We start from the raw sequence: 24771 nt of genomic DNA, 5'->3' as shown, positions 1-24771 counted from the left end.
TAATGATCTCAAGGTAAAGGTACCCATGGAAAGCAGCAACCACAATATGATTGAATTTTACAACAGGTATGAAAGGGAGTGGGTCTAAGACTAGTATTTTAAACTCAAATAAGGGCAACTATCTGGACATGAAAGCTGAGCTAACTGAAGTTAACTGGGGCAGTGGTGGGCAACATGCGCCTATCAGGGTTCTGAGTGTGACCCACAAGACATTTTGTTGACTGTTGCATATCTGCAGAGATGCCGCATTCCACTGGTTTCCAGCCACGTAGCTTTCTTCCTCCCAGTATGACTGAAGTGATATGCACATGAAGCAAGGTGCATGCTGATTGCATACAACATTGACTGTGAGGGGTTTGCACTCCCTCTGCGTCAATCAAGCTTTTATTTTGGTTTTAACTACTTACGTTTTATTGATATATGAAGGATTAAGCATTTTCTATAACTTAATGAAATACTTGGCATGTATTAACTGTATTCAATCTTATTTAAGAGTCACGGTTAGTGAACAAGCCTGATTTCAATCTTACGGCCTACTGATATGAAGGAGGGCCACTTACTAGGTTGCCCATCACTGGGCTAGGGGATATTTCAGAATACTCAGAATAGGTATATTCTATGAAAAGAAAAATTCTAAAGGGATGACCCACCATCTGTGGTTAACTAAAGAAGTTAAGGAAACCATCAAACTTAAGGAAAAAGCATATAGCTGCACAAATGTCAGCGGCCGATCAGATGATTGATTAGAATAATAAGCACAGTAGAGAATGACTAAAAGGTTAATAAGGAGAAGGCATGGTAGCTAAATTTGCAGATGACACAAAGATAAGAGAGTATCCTGCGAAGAGACACAAGGAGTTTGCAGACAGATGTAAATAGGTTGAGTGAGTGGACAAAAATCTGGCAGATGAAGTATAATGCAAGAAAATGTGAAGTTGTTTACTTTGACAGGAGGAATTAAAAAAGCAGAGTATTACTTAAACAGAGAACAATTGCACAAGTCCAAGTTACAGAGGGATCTAGGTGTTGTAGTGTATTAGTCACAAAAGATTAGTATGCAGGTACAGCATGTAATCAAGAAGGCTAATGGAATGTTATCCGTATTATGAGAGGAATTTAGCATAAAAGGAAGGATGTTATGCTTCAGTTATACAGGGTATTGGTAAGCCCACATCTTGAATACTATGTGCAGTTTTGGTCTCCTTATTTAAGGAAGGAGGTAAATGCCTTGGAGGCGGTTCACTAGATTGATACCTGGAATGGGTGGGTTGTCTTATAAAGATAGTTTGGACAGGCTGGGCTTGTTTCAAATAGTTTAGAAGAGTAAGGGGTGACATGATTGAAGTGTACAAGATTTTGAATGGTCTTGATAAGGTTGTTGTGGAAAGGATGTTTCCTCTTGTGGGTGACTCCAGAACAAGGGGACACTTTTAAAATTAGGGGTCGTGCTTAAGAGGACAGAGATGAGGAGAATTCTTTTCTCAGAGGGCTGCGAGACCTTGGAACTCTGCTTCAGAAGGCAATGGAAGTGGGGTCACTGAATATTTTTAAGGCAGAGTTAGATAGACTCTTGTTCAGCAAGGAAATCAAAGGTTATCAGGGTAGATGGGAATGTAGAACTCAAAACACAAACAGATCAGCCATGATCTTATTGAATGTCAGAGCAGGCTCTCGAGTGGCCAAATGGCATATTTCTGCTCCCATTTTGTATGTCTGAGTTTTCATGTAGAGGTTGGAGCTACTAAGCCCATGTACAGTCAAGACACCACAGTCACAAGAGAAATACTTAGAACAGTACAGCACAGTACAGGCCCTTCGGCCCTCAATATTGTGCCGAGATCAAGATCAAGCTATCCCACTCCCTATCATTCTGGTGTGCTCCATGTGCCTATCCAATAACTGCTTGAAAGTTCCTAAAGTGTCCGACTCCACTATCAAAGCAGGCAGTCTATTCCACACCCCAACCACTCTCTGAGTAAAGAACCTTCCTCGGACATCCTTCCTGTATCTCCCACCATGAACCTTATAGTTATGCCCCCTAGTAATAGCTACATCCACCCGAGGAAATAATCTCTGAACGTCCACTCTGTCTATCCCCCTCATCATTTTATAAACCTCTATTAAGTCGCCTCTCATCCTCCTCCGCTCTAAAGAGAAAAGCCCTAGCTCCCTCAACCTTTCCTCATAAGACCTACCTCCAAACCAGGCAGCATCCTGGTAAATCTCCTTTGCACTCTTTCCAATGCTTCCACATCCTTCTTATAGTGAGGTGACCAGAACTGCACATAATATTCCAAATGTGGTCTTACCAAGGTCCTGTACAGTTGCAGCATAACCCCCCGGCTCTTAAACTCAAACCCCCTGTTAATAAACACTAACACACTGTAGGCCTTCTTCACGGCTCTATCCAGAGATCTGTGGATATGAACCCCAAGATCTCTCTGTTCCTTCACATTCCTCAGAACCCTGCCGTTGACCCTGTAATCCGCATTCAAATTTGTCCTCCCAAAATGAATCACCTCGCACTTATCAGGGTTAAACTCCATCTGCCATTTTTCGGCCCAGCTCTGCATCCTATCAATTTCTCTTTGCAGCCTACAACAGCCCTCCACCTCACCCACTACTCCACCAATCTTGGTGTCATCAGCAAATTTACTGACCCACCCTTCAGCCCCCTCCTCCAAGTCATTGATAAAAATCACAAATAGCAGAGGACCCAACACTGATCCCTGTGATACACCGCTGGTAACTGGTCTCCAGTCTGAAAATTTTCCATCCACCACCACCCTCTGTCTTCTATGAGATAGCCAGTTACTTATCCGATCTCACACCTCCTTACTTTCTTCATGAGCTGACCATGGGAAACCTTATCAAACGCCTTACTAAAATCCATGTATACTACATCAACTGCTCCATCTTCATCTACACACCTAGTTACCTCCTCAAAGAATTCAATCAAATTTGTGAGGCAAGACTTACCCTTCATGAATCCGTGTTGACTATCACGGATTAAGCTGCATCTTTCCAAATGGTCATACATCCTATCCCTCAGGACCTTTTCCATTAACTTACCGACCACCGAAGTAAGACTAACCGGCCTAGAAGAGACTGTGCCTAGCAATCTGCTGAACTATCTGAACTCAAACCCTTACAGCAGCTGGAACCAAAATGGAAAACGATGCCATCAATACGAGAGATTATCACCAATCCCACTACAGGAAATGGTTCAAGAGTGCAAAAGAATTCCTGATAATAATTCTGTCTGTCAATATCATGATTTGAATCATTCTTAACTGGAAAGTTTAGAGTCTGATTCACTGGCTGGCCGGATGCAGCAGTTGACGGGAGACATAAAGAAGGTTCCCCCAGAATAGGGTAAAGGAAAGGGGCAGGCTGCCTTTTAACTGAGACTGAGCAGTATCGCCTCTGTAAATTATACAGAAACTGTATAATTCAGCTGCTCTTTGGTTTCCACAGTTACAAGCCAAAAGGTTTAACTGTGTTGAAAAATAAACTTGCAAGAGCTAAGGGTAGGGAGCTGGTTCAAGTACATGTAATAAGTACAAGAGCAGAGAAATAGGAAGTTTCAAGCAGCAAATTCAACTGGTAAACTAGAGACAGTGAGATGTGTTTTCTTTTAACACTGACCCAGAGTTCTAGCCTAAGGGCCGCAGTCACTCAGATTGCAGCTTCTGCTGCCCTGCTCACCACATACTGCCAAACTGAAACACTGCTTTACTGGCTAAGTCCTGGCAGCTTTTTGCCTGTATTTGCGCCACTTTTAGTGGCTTCTCCTCTTCCTTCACTTACTTTCCCTCTACTGTTGCATCATTAAGAACAGCGGAACATAGAAAATAGGAGAAGGAGCATACCATGTGGCCTATCAAGTCTACTCCTCCATTCACCATGATCAAAATGGCTTCACTCCATTTTCCCACCCGATCCCCATATCCCTTGATTCCGAGATAACAAAAATCAGTCTATTTCTGCTTCAAATAGACTCAACAATGGGTCATCTACAACTCTCTGGGTACAGAACTCTGAAGATCAGAACCCTTTGGAGTAATTTCTCATCTCCGTCCTAAATGATCCACTTCCTTTGCTGAAAGTGTGCCCCCAACCTCCTTGTAATATCTTCCCCAGCCAGGGATACCAACCATAGGATCCCTGCAGTGCAGAAGGAGGCCATTCAGCCCATTGAGTCTGCATCAATTCCCCGAAAGAGCATCTTTACCCAGGCCCAGCCTCTGCACTATCCCTGTAACGCCACGCATTTACCATGGCTAATCCACCTAACCGACACGTCTCTGGAGACGAAAGGGCAACACTCCTGTCCAGCCCCTCCAAAATCTTGAATGTTTCAGTGAGGTCACATCTCGTTCTTTGCCATTCCAGAGAATATAAACCCAATGTATTCAGTTTCCCATCATGGGACAACCCTCTCATCCCAGAGACCAATCTAGTGAACGTGTGCTGTAACTGCCTCCAATACAAGTATACTCCGTACCTCCTACCTTTCTTTTACCTGCCTCCCTCTCGGTTCCTTTTATCTAAGGCGATGTCTACATATGTAATGCAGATGGCGAGGTCCGTTCGGTTGCGAGGTCGGCAACTTGCAGTTACTCTATGTTTATAACTGTGTCCTAGCAACATCACTTCCGGCTGGTCTGGACCTCACAAAGATGGCGGCACCGGTGGGGACAAGGAGAGACCGGGAGGGACCGCTGCGCATACGCGTACCGCGGTGGATTGTGGGACTGCCGTTTTTCCGCATGTGCGTAGGTTTGGACTGGTGCCAAATGTACTTTTGCTCGTCTGCTGGCGCCAACGTAGTGAATACTTTGGTCGTGTCGGGCTGGTGATGCAAGTGTTTGGCAGTTGTAGAGGAGACAGAGGCTTGTTAAATCCAGTGACTTTCGATCTGTCCCATCCATCAGTAAATTGGCCGGCTGGCAGTTTTAGTGTAGCCTCTGGGCGAAGCTGGACTCCCCTTACAGAAAGAGGTGGTGTGTATTGGGATTGGATTTGTACCTGAGCACAAAGATGCCATGTGATTTGATCAATTGTTGTCACATGTATTGAGGTGCAGTGAAAAATATTGTTTCTTGCGCTGTACAGACAAAGCATACCGTTCATAGAGTACATAGTGGAGGAGAGGATATAGTGTTGCAGTTAGTGTGGAGCGATCAGGCAAATAACTAGCGAGTGAGAAACCCGTGGGAACCCTCACAACATTTAAGAAACATTTAAATGGATTCTTGAAACACCATAGCATACCGGGCAATGAACTTAGTGCTGGCAAATGAGATTAGAATTGATAGATAGGTGCTTGATGGCTGGTGCAGAGAGGGCTAAGGGCCTCTTTTTGTGCTGTAAGACTCTGTGGCTCTGTGTGCTTCCAGATCCTCGTTTCATTCTTGGTATCCTGCTGCTGTCGGGGAGTTTGAGGTTCTATCACTTCTTGAACTTTGATTTTCCACGTAAATTGATACTTATTGAAAGAGTAACATGCTTTAAGAATTATGTTTCACTAATTTTAAATTGTGCCTTTTGTTATTTCATAGTTTTACCATATTTTTAAATAAACTGAAGTCACACTTCTATCGATGACAGCTCTCAAACAATCTTGATTTGAACCTTAATACTTATGATGAATTTATTGACTTCTCAGTCAAATCTTAGGGCGGCACGGTAGCACAGTGGTTAGCACTGCTGCTTCACAGCCCCAGGGGACCTGGGTTCGATTCCCGGCTTGGGTCACTGTCTGTGTGGAGTTTGCACATTCTCCTCATGCCTGCGTGGGTTTTCTCCGGGTGCTCCGGTTTCCTCACACAGTCCAAAGATGTGTGGGTTAGGCTGATTGGCCATGCTAAAATTGCCCCTTAGTGTCCTGAGATGCGTGGATTAGTGGGTAAAATATGTAGGGATATGGGGGTAGGGCCTGGGTGGGATTGTGGTCGGTGCAGACTCGATGGGCCAAATGGCCTCTTTCTGCACTGTAGGGTTTCTATGATTTCTATGAATCTTGTGCCCTTTAATTTATAGACTACGTGTCTCTTCAACTATCATGCCAAGGCTCTTTTTTTGAGTGTCATTGTGGTAATTCTGTAGAAGGGTCAATGGACTTGAAACATTAACTGTGCTTCTCGGTCCACAGATGCAGCCAGACCCTGCTGAGTTCATCCAGCCTTTACTGTTTGTATTATTATTGTGGTAATTAATTTGCGTAAGCTCCGGGATGCCCCCTGCTAATAATAATGGCCTAGTAGGCATGGTAAGAAGTTTAACAACGCCAGGTTAAAGTCCAACAGGTTTATTTGGTAGCAAAAGCCACAAGCTTTCGGAGCCTTAAGCTCCTCCTTCAGGTGAGTGGGAATTCTGTTCACAAACAGGGCATATAAAGACACAGACTCAATTTACAGAATAATGGTTGGAATGCGAATCCTTACAGCTAATCAAGTCTTAAAGGTACAAACAATGTGAGTGGAGAGAGCATTAAGACAGGTTAAAGAGATGTGTATTGTCTCCAGACGGGACAGCCAGTGAGATTCTGCAAGTCCAGGCAAGCTGTGGGGGTTACAGATATTCTGACATGAACCCAATATCCCGGTTGAGGCCGTTCTCGTGTGTGGAACTTGGCTATCAGTTTCTGCTCAGCGACTCTGCGCCGTCGTGTATCGTGAAGGCCGCCTTGGAGAACGCTTACCCGAATATCAGAGGCCGAATGCCCGTGACCGCTGAAGGCAGAGGCATTCGGCCTCTGATATTCGGGTAAGCGTTCTCCAAGGCCGCCTTCACGACACACGACGGCGCAGAGTCGCTGAGCAGAAACTGATAGCCAAGTTCCGCACACGAGGATGGCCTCAACCGGTTGATGGCATGCTCTCCAGTTGCCTGAATGAGTGCAGATTCATCAACACTCAAAAAACTTTACACCATCTAGGCTAAAGCAGCCCACTGGATTGGCACTCCAACCACAAACATTCACTCACTCCACCATCAGAGTACAATGGCAGCAGTGTGTATTATCTACAAAATGACCTACAGGAACTCACTAAGGTTCTCTAAACCGTGCCTTCCAAACCCGCAATCTCTGTCACCTATAAAGGACAAGGCAATCGACACATGGGGACAACACACCTGCAAGTTACCCTTCAAACCACACAGCATCATGACATGGGACTAAATTACTGTTCCTTCAATGTTGCTGGGTCAAGACCCTGGATCTCCCTAAACGCACTGTGAATGTACCTATAGTATACTTGGGTAAACCTACTCCGCATGGACTGCAGATGTTTCAAAAAGGCAGTTCACCATCACCTTCTCTAGGGCAATTAAGGATAGGCAATAAAAATGCTGGCTTAGCTAGTGAAGCCCAATTCCTGTGACAAAATTTTAAAATAATCATGTTACAAATGTGTTAGCCCTAGATCACACTGGTTTCCATGAATGCCCACATTCTACAGTTGCAATACATCATCTGCCCTGCCATCTTTATTATGTCAATATTTTATGATTTTATAATTAATATATCGTACTAATCCAAGAACTTTACTATTTCCACTAAACCTTACTAATAATGAAACATTACAATTGCGAATAAATTATGAGTTTTGAAAGATTGAGTGTAAAACTCACCAACCAATCATTTACCTGTTTCCCTCCTTGCTTACTGAATCAAATTCCCTCACGAACCAAATTCCAAAATTCACACTGTGATTAGCTGCATTCGGTAATGAGCTGCTTACTTAATATGACAAAACTCAATTTAAATGTCAAAATATCATTTAGCAATAAATTGCTGCACATATCTATTTAGGTGTGTAGGTATGAACTGTAAGGAACCCTCAGAATCTGCTGCTGTATTTATTTTGGGATACGGTAAAGATATTTTCAATTTATTCTTCTTTTACCCCCTCAAGATTTAATAGAAGGAAAAAGATATGGATGCACTATTGCTGCCGAAGGAAGCTGGCAAATTTATATCTGAGAACAGCAAAGATGTCTCTATTTTAAAAGAAGGAGTTCAAAAGGTTGCTGAAATGTTGTTTGAAAAAAGAAATTCAAAGGAACTTGATGCAACAGGATGGAAATTGCTCCATGACTTGAACCCACAAACGATGAATGAGGCCTCTGTCAACTGGGTATTTGTTACAGATACCCTCAACTTTTCCTTTTGGTCTGAAAATGAAGATCACAAATGTTTGGTGAAGTATAAAGGCAAAATGTACAGTGGCTTTTGGTCACTTTGTGCTGCTATTAACAGAGCACTGGATGAAGGTTAGTTCCCAGTTGGATTTTATTCTCTTATCTGTGTGGCAGGTCTTGAAAATTCCATTTGTGCTAGGTTCAGAGACCATTATTTCTTAGGTGTGACGTTAAAGAAATTGACCCGAGTCCAGTTGGAGAAATGAAATATGTACAAGCAATTAGGACTTAATTTTCCTGTAAAGAACATGAATTTGCATAGATCTTTGGGAGGCACAGTGGTTAGCACTGCTGCCTCACAGCGCCAGGACCCGGGTTCAATTCCGGCCTCAGCTGACTGTGTGGAGTTTGCACTTTCTTCTTGTGTCTGTGTGGGTTTCTTTCGGGTGCTCCGGTTTCCTCCCACAGTCCAAGGTGTGTGGGTTAGGATGATTGGCCATGGTAAATTGCCCCATAGTGTCAGGGGGAATAGCAGGATAAATACGTGGGGTAAAGGAGAAAAGGCCTGGGTGGGATTGTGGTCAGTGTAGATTTGATGGGCCAAATGGCCGCCGCCTTCACTGTATGATTCTATGATTTTTCACAATGTGAGTGCATCTCAAAAACTCTCACGTCATTAAAATACTAGTGAAGGATAAACACTTTGCATTGGAGAAATCAGTACAGCTAATTTGTACACAGCAACATTCCATAAACATCAATGTGATAGTGACTAGAGTATCTTTAACATGACTAAGAAATTGAACTTTCTTTGTTTTTTTTCCACTCGAATATGATTACTTTTGTATTAATTCAAGGGATGTGGACATTTATTTATTGCTCATCCCTAATTGTCCTTGAGAAGGTGATGGTGAGCTGCCTTCTTGAACTGCTACAGACCATGTGGTGTTGGTACACCCACAGCTGTTAGAGAAAGAGTTGCAGGGATTTGACCCAATGTGGCAATATATTTCCAAATCGTGTGTGTGGCTTGAAGGGAAACTTGTAGTGGTGTTCCCATGCATCTGCTGCCCTTGTCCTTCTAGATGGCAAATAGAGGTCATGGGTTGGAAGGTGCTTCTAAAGAGCCTTGATGAGTTCCTTTAGTGCCTTTTGCTGATGACATTGGAGTAGTGGATGAGGTGGAGGGCTATTGTAGGCTACAAAGAGACATTGATAGAATGCAGGGCTGGGCTGAAAAATGGCAGATGGAGTTTAACACTGATAAGTGCGAGATGATTCATTTTGGTAGAACAAATTTGAATGCGGATTACAGGGTCAACGGCAGGGTTCTGAGGAATGTGGAGGAACAGAGAGATCTTGGGGTTCATATCCACAGATCTCTGAAGGTTGCCACTCAAGTGGATAGAGCCGTGAAGAAGGCCTATAGTGTGTTAGCGTTTATTAACAGGGGGTTTGAGTTTAAGAGCCGTGGGGTTATGCTGCAACTGTACAGGACCTTGGTGAGACCACATTTGGAATATTGTGTGCAGTTCTGGTCACCTCACTATAAGAAGGATGTGGAAGCATTGGAGAGCGTGCAGAGGAGATTTATCCGGATGCTGCCTGGTTTGGAGGGTAGGTCTTATGAGGAAAGGTTGAGGGAGCTAGGGCTTTTCTCTTTAGAGCGGAGGAGGTTGAGAGGCGACTTGATAGAGGTTGATAAGATGATGAGGGGGATAGATAGAGTGGATGTTCAGAGACTGTTTCCTTGGGTGAATGTAGCTGTTGCTAGGGAGCATAACTATAAGGTTCATGGTGGGAGATATAGGAGGGATGTCCGAGGTAGGTTCTTTACTCAGAGAGTGGTTGGGGTGTGGAATGGACTACCTGCTGTGACAGTGGAGTCGGACACTTTAGGAACTTTCAAGCGGTTATAGGCACATGGAGCACACCAGAATGTTAGGGAGTGGGATAGCTTGATCTTGGTTTCGGACAAAGCTCGGCACAACATCGAGGGCCGAAGGGCCTGTACTGTGCTGTTCTGTTCTATGTTCTATTATAGACGGTATACACTGCTTGCACTGTGTGTTGGTGGTGGAGGGAGTGAATTTTTGTGGATGGAGTGCAGGTCTGCTTTGTCCTAGATGGTGTTGAGCTTCTTGACTATTCATCCAGACAATTGGAAATAATTCTATCACGCTCCTGATTTGTGCCTTGTAGATGATAGACAGGCTTTGGGGAGTCAAAAGATGAGTTACTTACCACAGGATTCCTAGCCTCTGACCTGCTCTTGTAGCCACAGTATTTATATGGCTGGTCCAGTTCAGTTTCTGGTCAATGGTAATCCCCAGGATGTTGATAGTTGAGAACTCAGCAATGGTATTGTCATTGAATGTGAAGGGAAGATCGTTAGACTCTCTATAATGGATTGAGTTTAGGAGTTGGAAGATAATGCTGCAGCTTTATAGGACCCTGGTTAGACCCCACTTGGAGTACTGCGCGCAGTTCTGGTCACCTCATTACAGGAAAGATGTTGAAGCCATTGAAAGGGTGCAGAGGAGATTTACAAGGATGTTGCCTGGATTGGGGGGCATGCCTTATGAGGATAGGTTGAGGGAGCTTGGTCTCTTCTCCCTGGAGAGACGAAGGATGAGAGGTGACCTGATAGAGGTTTACAAGATGTTGAGAGGTCTGGATAGGGTAGACTCTCAGAGGCTATTTCCAAGGGCTGAAATGGTTGCTACGAGAGGACACAGGTTTAAGGTGCTGGGGGGTAGGTACAGAGGAGATGTCAGGGGTAAGTTTTTCACTCAGAGGGTGGTGGGTGAGTGGAATCGGCTGACGTCGGTGGTGGTGGAGGCAAACTCGTTGGGGTCTTTTAAGAGACTTCTGGATGAGTACATGGGATTTAATGGGATTGAGGGCTATAGATAGGCCTAGAGGTGGGGATGTGATCGGCGCAACTTGTGGGCCGAAGGGCCTGTTTGTGCTGTGGCTTTCTATGTTCTTTCTATAATGAGGTCAGGAGCTGAGTGATCCTGGTGGAACCCAAACTTAGTGTCACTGAGCACGTTATTGCTAAGTAATTGCCACTTGATTGCACCCTAGCTAAAATATGTTTTCACGGGTACCAGCATCTCTGATTCCTGACCCAAATGTTGTCTTCACGTGTGAGCAGAGTTGTTGAGTGTCCGTGGTCCGTTTTATCCAGGGGTGGGAGTGGGACACCTGAAGAAAATAGAGAAAACATCTTTGTTAAACCTGACTAAGTTTTCACTTGTGACCACACAGACATATTTTTCACCTCCACACTGGCTGATTTTCACTGCCTCCAGTCATAGAAGGAGACCATTTGGTTCATCAAGCTTGTGCTAGTTCCACTCCCCTCCTCTTTCCCTGTAACCCTGCACTTTTTTCCCCTTCAGACGCTTATCTAATTTCTTTTTTGAAAGCCTTGCCTGAACCTGTCTCCACCACCAAGGACAAGCATGTAGATCAGAATAGCAAACCGGCAATAGATCAGAGGTGGCGATATCAGAACAGGAGAAAAAACATTGCAGGTGATACACTGGTGAGAATGGAGCAGCACAACCCCGCTGTATGACAGTGGAGAAGCTTTGGAGGAGGGTGATGTGGTCCACAATGTCAGAGACTACAGACAGAGTAAGAAGGATGAGGAGAGATCGCTTATCTTTAACACGTTGAATGTCGTTTGTAACTTTGATAAGTGTACAAAACAATGCAGTTCCCTGTTGATCTGCCTTGTTCAGATCTCAAGTTTTTCTACTAGGAGGAGTGATTATGTTAATATTGCTAATATTCTTCCTTCCTGTTAAGGTATTCCCATTACCACTGCATCATATTTTGCTAATATAACCTTGGATCAGCTGAAATATGTGCTACGTTCTGACACAGATGTTCCAATGCCTCTGATTGAAGAACGTCTCAGAGTACTTAAAGAGGCTGGAAACATATTACTCGAGAAGTTTGATGGTTCATTCCTTAATTGCATCAAGAAGAGTGAAAATAGTGCTCAGAAACTGCTACAGCTTGTGGTGGAAAATTTTCCTTCATATAGGGATGAAACTACATTTCAGGTAACTCTGCTGTGGTCAAGACCCTTTTTTGATCAATATGGGTTGGAGGGGGCACTTATTTTTTCTGGTTGCTATATAGTTTTGGCATTATAAATATATGAGAACGTTCGCTATGTTTGGAATTGTCAAATTTTGAATGTAGGAAACTTCCCACTGTGCTTCCCACGAATTATTTCCTGCAATTTTGTTCTTTATTGCGGAACACGAGGAATTAAAAATAAATCTCCCAGCAGTCTGCGGGAAAACCAATTCCATTTGCAGAAATGTAAATACCTGGTGCATGTTGGTAGTGTCTATTTGCAACGCAAGTGGATTGGGCCAGAGGACAAGACATAGCAACATTTTTTTCTGAAATATGTAATTTCATCCCCTCTGCTGTGAAGTAACTCGATTTCCACGCAATAAGTGATTTGATCCACACTGTCAGTTAGCTGGGCTAGATTTGTGTTCCATTGATCGTACACTATGGCTGAGAAAAGTGCAAATCACCTGAGAATGGTGATACTGTAGCATGCATAAAGTAGAACTGTAGTTAACTTGGTGAAGATTGCCTCATCTGGTGTTCTGCAGTTATATTTGTCCTCAGCAGGTAAAATGAAATACTTGATATCCTAATTAGTGGTTAGTCACCTTGGGGTTTTGTTCTCCCCTTGTGGAAGTGGCAACATTTCTTGAATTCAGAATAAAGGGATCAGAGTCAAGGTTGCAACTTTAAAGCAGAAATGTTATAATAGCAAATGGGAAAACAAGTAGTGCAAATACACAAGAGCCTCCAGATCTCAGATGATGCTACTTTAATAGGAAGCTAGTAAGGATTTAGGGTCAATAAGCTGTTGAATGCACAGGATGTGTGTGTATGGGTTGAAGTTATTACTTGGAGTTGCAATTACTATTGGGGTTACTATGAAACTTCTATGAATTCACAAAATATTACTGTGATTAAAGCAGACATTGACAGAAGAATTGATATGCCCTGCAAGCAATCACTGTTGAATAATCTCAGTTTTTTGCTTCCATTATCCTACTGGAAGACCATTGGTATTGACAAAGTGATGCTTCCTGGCATAAGTAGTCAACTAATGTTTTGTCTGTTTAACCGTGTTTTGATATAAAAGTGCTGTGAATTTAACTTTGCTCCTCAGAGTGTTATGCATTTTTAAGGCTCCCTTGCAATTACCTCCCTTCAAAGCTTATGTTTTCTGTACCAAAGGATCCACTCTGGGCACATCCTCTCTCCCCCCCCCCCCCCCCCTCCGTTCTGTATGCAGATTTATTCGCAGTATTTGAGGTTTTGTCTGGAGAGACCAGTTTTACTATAGTAGCATCACATGTATACTCAATCAGTTCTTGTAAATTAAATTATTACATGTTCATTTCCACTCCATAGTGACCAGACATCCCAATTCCGTAACTCCCAAATCCCTTTCAGCTGGTTCTAGCAGCAGAGTGCCAGCTGGGCATGGCAAATGAGACCAAGGAATCTCAGGCTCTCTCTCACCTGGGATGCAGCCAGTAGCATCTCCTATGCCAGGAGCCATCTGCTGTCAACTTATATTTGTGACACGTCTGCCTGGTGTCTGCAGTCCATCACTTTCTAGCCTTCTAGTCCTGAGGAGATTGTTACACAGAGCGGAAAGTAGCTTACTGAAAGCCTCATCTCGGAACAGGTGGCGCCTGGAAATTTGCTTTGTTTGTTCTTTGGCACAGAATCACAGTTTTACAGCACAGGAGGCCAGTCAGCTCATCATGTGGTGCTGGCTCTTTGGTCAGGCTAACTAGTCCCATTTTCCCCCTCTTCCCCTTTAGCCTGGCATTTTTTTTCCTTCCGCTATTTGTCCAATTTCCTTTTGAAAGTTAGTATTGAAAATGCTTCTATCACCCATTCATGCATTCCAAATCACAACAAATTGCAGCGTGGGGGGCGAAAAAAATCCTCTAATTGACCTAGGCTCAATACTGAAATTAACAGTAATAAAAATGCTCAATTTTCAAAATAACTTGGTGTTTAGTACTAAAAATCAATCCTTTAAAAATGCTTTTTAAGTGCATTATATCTTCACTGCTGCATCATTTATTTTGCTTACTATTCACCAAAAAACAAGTGCTTGGAGTTTTTCTTGCTGTGTTTAGATTTCCACATAACCAATCTGGAAGTGGGCCTGCCTAACTTCTAAGAACATTGGTTTAGAACATAGAACATAGAACAGTACAGCACAGAACAGGCCCTTCGGCCCACGATGTTGTGCCGAGCTTTATCTGAAACCAAGATCAAGCTACCCCACTCCCTATCATCCTGGTGTGCTCCATGTGCCTATCCAATAACCGCTTAAATGTTCCTAAAGTGTCTGACTCCACTATCACTGCAGGCAGTCCATTCCACACCCCAACCACTCTCTGCGTAAAGAACCTACCTCTGATATCTTTCCTATATCTCCCACCATGAACCCTATAGTTATGCCCCCTTGTAATAGCTCCATCCACCCGAGGAAATAGTCTTTGAACGTTCACTCTATCTATCCCCTTCATCATTTTATAAACCTCTATTAAGTCTCCCCTCAGTCTCCTCCGCTCCAGAAAGAACAGCCCTAGATCCCTCAACCTTTCCTCATAAGACCTACCCTCCAAACCAGGCAGCATCCTGGTAAATTTCCTCTGCACTCTTTCCAGCGCTTCCACATCCTTCTTATATAGTGAGGTGACCAGAACTGCACACAATATTCCAAATGTGGTCTCACCAAGGTCCTGTACAGTTGCAGCATAACCCCACGGCTCTTAAACTCCAACCCCCTGTTAATAAGAGCCAACACACTATAGGCCTTCTTCACAGCTCTATCCACTTGAGTGGCAACCTTTAGAGATCTGTGGATATGGACCCCAAGATCTCTCTGTTCCTCCACAGTCTTCAGAACCCTACCTTTGACCCTGTAATCCACATTTAAATTAGTCCTACCAAAATGAATCACCTCACATTTATCAGGGTTAAAATCCATTTGCCATTTTTCAGCCCAGCTTTGCATCCTATCTATGTCTCTTTGCAGCCTACAACAGCCCTCCACCTCATCCACTACTCCACCAATCTTAGTGTCATCAGCAAATTTACTGATCCACCCTTCAGCCCCCTCCTCTTAAGTCATTAATAAAAATCACAAAGAGCAGAGGACCAAGCACTGATCCCTGTGGCACTCCGCTAGCAACCTGCCTCCAGTCTGAAAATTTTCCATCCACCACCACCCTCTGTCTTCGATCAGATAGCCAGTTACCTATCCAATCGGCCAACTTTCCCTCTATCCCACACCTCCTTACTTTCATCATAAGCCGACCATGGGGGACCTTATCAAACGCCTTACTAAAATCCATGTATATGACATCAACTGCCCTACCTTCATCAACACACTTAGTTACCTCCTCAAAAAATTCAATCAAATTTGTGAGGCACGACTTGCCCTTCACGAATCCGTGCTGACTATCCCGGATTAATCCGCATCTTTCTAAATGGTCGTAAATCCCATCCCTAAGGACCTTTTCCATCAATTTACCAACCACCGAAGTAAGACTAACCGGTCTATAATTACCAGGGTCATTTCTATTCCCTTTCTTAAACAGAGGAACAACATTCGCCACTCTCCAGTCCTCTGGCACCATCCCCGTGGACAGTGAGGACCCAAAGATCAAAGCCAAAGGCTCTGCAATCTCTGATTTTTCTAAACGAGATGACTTTTTATTCCCATAGAATGATGCGTTTAATTATTGGTACCGATACCTAAAGATAAAAGCAAAGCATTGTCATACTAAACGTCAGATTGGTTTCAGCACAGCAAGTGTAGCCCAATGGCTCATCAAGATGACGTTTGTAGAAGTCGCTTATGGCCATCTAAGGGATAAGAATATTGCTTCCCTTTTGACTTTTACAATTGCTTTTCTTTTATTGAAGATCTTCCTCAATTTCCACTGAGGAAACAGCTGAGGTAGTAGAATATAAAACATTATATGGGAAGAGATTGCAGAGCCTCTGGCGATGATCTTTGCGTCATCGATGGAGACGGGAGAGGTGCCGGAGGATTGGAGGATTGCGGATGTGGTTCCTATTTTCAAGAAGGGGAATAGGGATAGCCCAGGTAATTACCGACCGGTGAGTCTAACCTCAGTGGTTGGTAAACTGATGGAGAAGATCCTGAGAGACAGGATATATGAGCATTTAGAGAGGTTTAGTATGCTCAAGAATACTCAGCATGGCTTTGTCAAGGGCAGATCGTGCCTTACAAGCCTGGTGGAGTTCTTCGAAAATGTGACTAAACACATTGACGAAGGGAAGGTGGTAGATGTGGTTTATTTGGATTTTAGCAAGGCGTTCGATAAGGTCCCCCATGCAAGGCTTCTAGAAAAAGTGGGAGGGCATGGGATCCAAGGGGCTGCTGCCCGGTGGATCCAGAACTGGCTTGCCCAAAGGAGGCAGAGAGTGAGTATAGATGGGTCTTTTTCTAAATGGAGGTCGGTCACCAGTGGTGTGCCCCAGGGATCTGTTCTGGGACCCTTTCTGTTTGTCATTTTCATAAATGACCTGGATGAGGAAGCGGAGGGATGGGTTGGTAAGTTTGCCGACGACACGAAGGTTGGTGGGGTTGTGGATAGTCTGGAGGGATGTCAGAAGTTACAGAGGGACATAGATAGGATGCAAGAGTGGGCGGAGGAGTGGCAGATGGACTTCAACCCAGATAAATGCATCGTGGTCCATTTTGGTAGGTCAAATGGGATGAAGGAATACAATATAAAGGGAAAGACTCTTAGTACTGTAGAGGATCAGAAGGACCTTGGGGTCCGGGTCCATAGGACTCTAAAATCGGCCCCGCAGGTGGAGGAGGTGGTTAAGAAGGCGTATGGTGTGCTGGCCTTTATCAATCGAGGGATTGAGTTTAGGAGTCCGGGGATAATGATGCAGCTATATAAGACCCTCGTCAGACCCCACTTGGAGTACTGTGCTCAGTTCTGGTCGCCTCACGATAGGAAGAATGTGGAAAAGATTGAAAGGATGCAGAGGAGATTTACAAGGATGTTGCCTGGATTGAGTGGCATGCCTTATGAGGATAGGCTGAGGGAGCTCGGTCTTTTCTCCTTGGAGAGACGAAGGATGAGAGGAGACCTAATAGAGGTGTATAAGATGTTGAGAGGCATAGATCGGGTGGACTCTCAGAGGCTTTTTCCCAGGGTGGAAATGTCTGCTACGAGAGGACACAGGTTTAAGGTGCTGGGGGGTAGGTACAGGGGAGATGTTAGGGGTAAGTTTTTCACACAGAGGGTGGTGCGGCGAGTGGAATCGGCTGCCGTCAGTGGTGGTGGAGGCGAACTCAATAGGGTATTTTAAGAGACTCCTGGATGAGTACATGGAGCTTAATAGGATGGAGGGTTATAGGTAGGTCTAGAAGGTAGGGACGTGTTTGGCACAACTTGTGGGCCGAAGGGCCTGTTTGTACTGTAGTGTTTCTATGTTCTATTCCACACCAATTTTTTGTATTGAATTTTCTTCAGTCTGATTCCTTTGTATTTCAGGGCTTGTTAATTAGAGACTCCAGTGTCTTTGCTCTGAACTTAAAATACATGATGGTACACCTCACTCACATTCCCTCTCCTCCAAATCAATATCACATCTCATTTTTCTTATTTTTTTGTCACAACTTGATGCTGTGATTGTCTCATCATTAGTAAACTATTCTGTGGTCATGTTAGCCTCTAGTCACAGCACAGAATTAAGAGTTTTATAGTTCTGTGTAGATGCATTTTTTTCCTTTGTGATGGGAGAGAGAGTAGAATAGTATTATAGCATACACTGCCACCAATTATAAAGAACAGAATTTTCAAATTTCTCCAAAGTTCATATATGATGGACTTGAAATATCACTATAAATATTGGAAATTTAAAATCTTCACAATTATTTCTTTTTTTATTTAGGGCAAGAAAGTTGCTTTTTACAAAAGGGCACAAATCCTTATAGCAGATATCTGGGGCCTACTGGAAGGAAAAGGGGATGGTGTCTTTCATGACATGACCAGTCTAACTATGTTTGCCGACTACAGAATCCCTCAGGCCCTTGTCTACCTTGGAGCCATGAAATACTCAGAAAAACTCATGGAAAAACTTCAACGAGGTTTGTAATCAGTTTCGTACCAACACAGCAGAGTGTTACTGTCATATATCTGTCTCTAGCTACAGTCAAGATGCATTTGGCACAAGTGATTGAACAAGCATTTCACTGGAGGCTAGAGGCTGCTGAATGGATAGAGGAATGCAGTTCTGCAGATTTGAGCAAGAGAGAGAAACTGTCGATTACTTGTCAGTTAAGATGTAAGAAAAAATGAAATTTTGGGGAAATCTTGACCACAGTATCAATTTGATTCAGTACCAGTGGTTTATGTAAGTGCATCTTATGACTGGAACTTTCCATCCCTCTGTTGTATTTATATCTTCATTTCTCCTCTGGAGAAGTTGTGTTAATATGATGGTGGGTTGAAGGCAGCTTGATTTGATTTGATTTATTATCGTCACATGTATTAGTTTACAATAAAAAATATTGTTTCCACCGACTTGTAAATATTGAACTAGGTCATTATTGCGAAGGAACAGGAAAGCAGCTGTGGCCGCATAGCTATGAAGATAACATACACAGGGCTGTAGGAGATTGGCACCAGAGCTCCTTTATTATTCTCCTGTCAATCATGACAAAGGAGAGATTTAAGTTAAATGGAAGCTCTATGTATGGGGGTAGGGTTTTAAAAAAAAGAGCTTACATCAACTTAACTGCACTAAATTCCTTAATTAACTTGGTCAGTTCTAATTTCCACACAGGTAATAAATATTTATGGAAGTATGTCCTGTGCACAAAAAGCAGGACAAATCCTATCTAGCTAATGACTGTTCGATCAATCTCCTCTCAACATCAGCAAAGTGATGGAAGGTAATGACAGTGCTGTTAAGCACCATTTACTCAGCAACAATCTGCTTGTTGTTCAGGTTAGGTTCTGCCAGGGTTGCTCAGCTCCTGAGCTCATTACAGCCTTGGTCCAAATATGGACAGAGGAACTGAATTTCAGAGGGGAGATGAGAGTGGCTTCCCTTGACATAAAGGGAATATTTGACCATGTGTGGCTTTAAGGAGCCCCAGCTAAAGTGAGGTTGATGGGAATCTGGCAGAAAACTCTCCACTGGTTGGATTGATACTTAGCACAATCATCTCAGTCCCAGGACACAGTGGCAGGAATTCCTCAGCATAATGGCCGCAGCCCAGCTGTTTCAATGACCTTCCCTTTATCATAAGGATATTTGCAGTTGTTCGGTTCCATTTACAACTCATCAAATACTAAAGCAGTCCAAATGCAACAAGACCAGGACAATATTCAGGCTTGGGCTGATAAGTGGCAAGTGACATTTGTAAAACATGTGCCAAGCAATGACCATCTCTCCTTGACATTCAGTGGCATTACCATTGCTGAAATCCCCACTATCAGTGTCCTAGGGGTTACCATTGACCAGAAACCAAACTGGACCAGCCAAATAAGTACAAGAGCAAGTCAATAGGCTGGAATTCTGAGGTAAGTAACTCACAACCTGATTCCACAATGCTAGTCTCAATTTCAAGGACTAGTCAGAAATGTAGTGTCTGAATGAGTGCATCTCCAACAAAATTTGAGAAGCCTGACACCATTCAGGACAAAGCAGCTGTTTAATTGACACTCTATCAACCGACCTAGACCTTCACTTCCTCCGTCACCGTTGCACAGCAGTAGCAGTGTGTACTATATACAAGATGCACTGCAGCAACTACCAAGGCTCCTTCTATGTTACCTTCCAAACCTGTGACCTCCATCTGGCAGCAGATTTTTTCAATGCATGGGAACATCACCACCAGTAAGTTCCCTTCAAGCTACACACCAGCTTGACTTAAAACTATATTCCCATTCCTTCACTGTTCCTTCACTTCTTTCACCTTCAAAATCATGGATCACATTTCTTGGACTGTGGGTGTACCTACACCACATGGACTGCAGCAATTCGAAAAGGTAGCTTATCACCACCTTCTCTGGCAGTTAAGGCCAGGCAACAAATGCTGGCCTAGCCAGTGACATTCATATCCCATGAAAGAATAAAAAGAGAAATACTGTTCAACATCTCAATCATAATGTTTCCAAAGCATTATCACTTTTCTGCTCCCTCTTCATTCACATTGATTCTCCTCTTCACTGAGGATGTAATCCTGCAGATAAATAAATTAGATTATCAAGGCACAAATCATTGGCTGCTCTGAAAGAATAATCATTTTAACTAAACAGATGCAAGGGCTACATTCCAGTTTTGGTAGGTTCAGCTCTTTTTAATGTTCTGTGCAGTGACAGCAACATGTTGGGCAGTGGTGGGAAGTCAGTTTACCTTGTCAAAGGGCAGTTGGCAGTCTAGTTTTGATAGCTTGAGTCCCAAGTTGTATCAGAACTTCAGCTACTTTGGGAAGGTGGCTATGCGGTAGATGGTTTTAATGACATGAACAAAATGCCATCTGATGGTACAAACGGCAAGGGCATCCCCTTGGCAGAGGTTTGCCACTACAAGCGCAGCTCCTTCTCTCAGATCATCCTCAGGGTTGCATAATTAGCTGTCTAATAGCTTCCTCTGTCTTTTCTCACATCCATATCACTGTGCCCTCCTTTTGAATAAAGCTCTTGGTGTTCAGTCCCAAGAATGTATCTCAGCCCAAACATTAGGAGGGGGCATCATCTACTTTTGGATTGAATTCATTTCCTATACGCTGTTTCTTCAGGCTCATGAGGTAAGATTGAGCATGGACAGTTCTGTGCTGGAGGTCCATGCATATTAATAAAGAGATTGCCAAAACTCCTATTGCAAAAGACTCATTACCAGCAGAGAGAGGATATTTTCATCCATCATTCTGAGTTAAGCAAATTCCAAAGGTGAAAAACCAGTGTCTACCCTTTGTGCAATCCACTGCCAACATTCTGCCTTTTAATGATCAGAAGGTGTTTGGGTAGACAGGACATATCATATACTAAACAAATATAGATATTATTTGATACAGTTATAGAGAATACATTGGGGCTATCATGGCTGGTTTATTGATCTATAAGTGGTCTTAACAGCTGAAAATATTCTATATCTAGAAAATCATGCCCCATATAACTACGAAATAGCAAATGAACAATTGAGTTGATTAAAATATAAGACAGTTTTTCAAAAGGTTGATCCATGAACTCCGATTGTTCATTCAGTTGATAACTATAACATTCCATTTTACTATTAACTGTTCTGTTTGTTAAACACTCTTGTCCAAAAAAATTAATGTGTGTTTCACAATCTGATATTTTGAATTTGTTACCATTTTGGTTCAGGTTTTTGTTGCTGGAACCATTTTTACTGCAGTTAAAGTTGCCTTTTTAATTCCTACCCTAGGTGTCCTCTTCCAATCGGGGAGTTGTGAAGAAGTGGAGATTCGAGGTTGCTCAATTTGGTGCATTGAGTTAATATTGCGTCACATTCTGGAACTTGAAGCACAGAAAGGATGCACAAATACACACATCAATTCTGTTTTGATTGATTACTACCTGTGGGATTATGCAAAAGACCTTCGAAATGACATGACAAATATTCCCATCCATCGTGTTCGCTGCATCTATTACTAGTTAAATGTTTTTTGCAGTTTCTATAAAGCAAAGGCACACAATTTATTTCAGGAGAAAGATTATGGAGCTCACTTGTACTAAATTGCAAGCTCCTACCATGGTTCACATCTCTGAAATGGCAAATTAAAATAGTAGTCTTTTACAAAATATTGTAGTAAGTGTAAGCAAATGCATTTAGAGATCCAAATTAATTCTATCTATTCTGAGGTCCTAATAACAGCTCCATACTGACAAGTGCAGAATTAAGATCCAATTATTTTCCATCAGAATGAAACCAAAGGAAATGGATGGATGTCTAGTAACTTTGCTTGTGGCTAAATAGAGCAACACTGGCTTCCACCTGGGGGTAGGTTACACATCCAGGGTAGCTTCCTTCTGTATCTTCGAAATGAGGGGTGCATTTGAAATCTGCATAGTAAACCATATCACAATTGCAGATAGTCATTTGAGCTCAGAAGGAGGCTATTCAGCCCAATAAAGTCCATGGTAGGTCTCTGCAGGGTAGTTTAATCAGTCCCGTTTCCCCCATTCTAACCCATAACCCAGCAAGTTTATTTCCTTCGGGTGCCCATCCAATTTCCTCTAGAAATCAACAATCTCCTCTGCTTCCACCACCCCGGCAGGCATTAAGTCCCAGATCCTTACCACTCGCTATGTAAAAAAACAAATCTTCCTCACATTCTCACCATACCACTTTCCCAAAACCTTAATTCTGCATCTCCCAGTCCATGTACCATTAGCTAATAGAGAGAAGTTTTCTTTGTCTGCCTTTTCCAAACTTGTTATAACTTTGTACACCTCTGTCAAATCTCCCTTGCTTCAAGAACATCTCCAACATTCCCAACCTCACCTTGTAGCTAAAATCCCCCTCCATTCTGGTAAATTTGTACCATTTAAATTCTGTACCATTTTAAGGATTCTCCCTCCCATCCTTCCTGAAGTGTGATGGCCAGAACTGAAAGCAATACTCTAGTTATTCACATAGTTTTATAAAGGCTCAATTATGTACCCAGTTTTTTTTTGTAAATCAGCAATTAAAAATGCACTCTTAGTATGTTTTTGAATGGAAGTTGCTGCATAGCTGGTCCTAAAACTTCATTGCTTGATTCGCAACTAGTCTTGATGGGGAGGTTGCCCCATTTGGACCCTACTTGTTAGCAGTATGTGTTAAGTGGAGAGACCAGAATGGAAATTGGGGAAGATGATGGATACTCTCATGATTGCTTTGAAGATAAAATTTTTCATTTTAATTTTGTACTGGAAATGTGAATTTCACATGTTAAATTTGAGCAAGCCTGTGGGCAAATAATAAAAGTGCGGCTGACACAATGCCTGTATGTTTCCAGTTTTTTAAAATTTCACTTATATGGGAATTGCAAGCAGCAGCTTAGTTTTATATGTAAGATCAGAAATGAGCAGACCTTTTAAATTTATTGATGATACAAGAATGTTAAAATTTTGCATGGACTATTCCCTCTGTGACACCCTTATTATTCCATCGCTCCCAACTCTTCATTCCCTTCCAATAGCACCTTCCCATGCAATCACAGTACAACACCTGCCCTTTACCTCAACCCTCCTCACTGCCCCGTGGGCTCAAACACTTGTTTCAGGTGAAGCAGCATTTCACTTACACCTCTTTCAATTGGATCTACTATTCACTGTTCCCAATGCAGTCTCCTGAACACTGGGGAGACTAAACGCAATCTGGGTGATTGCTTTGCAGAACACCTTTGCTCAGCCCACAAGCATAACCCCAACCTGTCTGTCACTTGCCATTTCAACTGAGCATTTTGTTCTCGTGCCCAAATATCCTTTCTTGGCATGTTGCAACGTTCTTGTGAAGCACAACATAAACTGGAAGAGCATATCTTCTGTTAGGCATGTTACAGCCTTCTGAACTCAACATTGGGTTCAACAACTTTAGACTGGACTCACCCCACCCCCTCCCCCTGTCCCCCGTCCCCATCTTGACCCTTTTTTGATGTTTGTTTCATTGGTTTTTCCCAATGAAAACACCCCTCTCCCCCACAGGGCCATCTGTTACTTGATCTTTGGTTTTTCTTTTACTGAGCACTGACCTTTGTTCTCCTATTTACACATTCTGCTATCTTATCTTTATGCCACTACAAGCATTTCTTTAGTCCTTAATGGTACCATTAACACTCCCTTTGTCTTGTGTCCATTACATCTTAACTTTTCCTCAGCTCCGACCTATCCCTGTCTTTCTATTCTGCCCAACCACCTTCACGCCCCCCCCTCCAACTATCTGATCCATTACACTTCTACCCCTCTTCAATACTGAAGAAATTATTTGGACTCGAATCATTAACTCTGTTCCACTGTCCATGATGTGGAAATGCCGGCGTTGGACTGGGGTAAAGGAGTCTAACAACACCAGGTTAAAATCCACAGGTTTATTTGCTACCAAATAAACCTGTTGGACTTTAACCTGGTGTTGTTAGACTCCCTACTGTCCATACACAGATGCTGCTGAGTTTATACAGCGTTCTGTTTTTATTAAAATTGTGAACCCTGCAGACATTTCATAATCCTGTTTTGCTTGCTGTTTCTGTGAATTTTTAGTATTAGATTTTGAATTTCATAAGCAGCAATCAAGTGACTGAAGTTCAATTGTGCTCTTGGCAAATGGTCCAAATTCAATGAAGATAAAAATCATTACTGGTGCATGTAAAAGGTCAGCATTACTGTTTGAAGTGCCTGGTCAAAATCTACATGAATATTAGAGACATCAGCTCTTGATGCTCGTGTTTATCCTATTAACTTTAGCTTCAGGATTTTAAAATCTAGGTTATAAATTGCATATATTCAAAATTCATTTTAGATCCCATGGAAAAGCATAGAA

At 42.8% G+C, this 24771-nt stretch overlaps 2 protein-coding genes across 4 annotated transcripts in view; one reads left to right on the top strand and one right to left on the bottom strand.

The window, feature by feature from the left end:
- Window positions 1-4670, bottom strand: part of LOC144494912 (kinesin-like protein KIF27) — an 82380-nt gene extending 77710 nt beyond the window's left edge. Inside the window, exon 1 of the mRNA XM_078214480.1 lies at window positions 4515-4670. The gene's annotated coding sequence lies outside the window, so the exon portion shown is untranslated. The remainder of the gene's footprint in view (window positions 1-4514) is intronic.
- Window positions 4671-4772: 102 nt separating this feature from the next.
- On the top strand, window positions 4773-23238 carry qng1 (Q-nucleotide N-glycosylase 1). Of its 3 annotated transcripts, none has more exons than XM_078214471.1 (5): window positions 4773-5083; window positions 7923-8280; window positions 11968-12227; window positions 18172-18367; window positions 21676-23238. In XM_078214471.1, exons 2-5 carry the CDS (start codon window positions 7944-7946, stop codon window positions 21903-21905), a joined length of 1023 nt encoding a protein of 340 aa, XP_078070597.1. In that variant the 5' UTR covers window positions 4773-5083; window positions 7923-7943; the 3' UTR covers window positions 21906-23238. The 3 variants fall into 3 exon arrangements, with proteins under 3 accessions (XP_078070597.1, XP_078070596.1, XP_078070598.1); XM_078214470.1 differs by having other exon boundaries at window positions 4777-5006; XM_078214472.1 differs by having other exon boundaries at window positions 4777-5448.
- Window positions 23239-24771: the final 1533 nt, after the last annotated feature.

Source organism: Mustelus asterias, chromosome 6 (genome assembly GCF_964213995.1).
Source record: "Mustelus asterias chromosome 6, sMusAst1.hap1.1, whole genome shotgun sequence".
In the NCBI taxonomy this organism is placed as follows: Eukaryota; Metazoa; Chordata; class Chondrichthyes; order Carcharhiniformes; family Triakidae; genus Mustelus; species Mustelus asterias.
The sequence above is the reverse complement of the archived record's forward strand: the minus strand, read 5'-3'. Positions and strand labels throughout refer to the sequence as shown.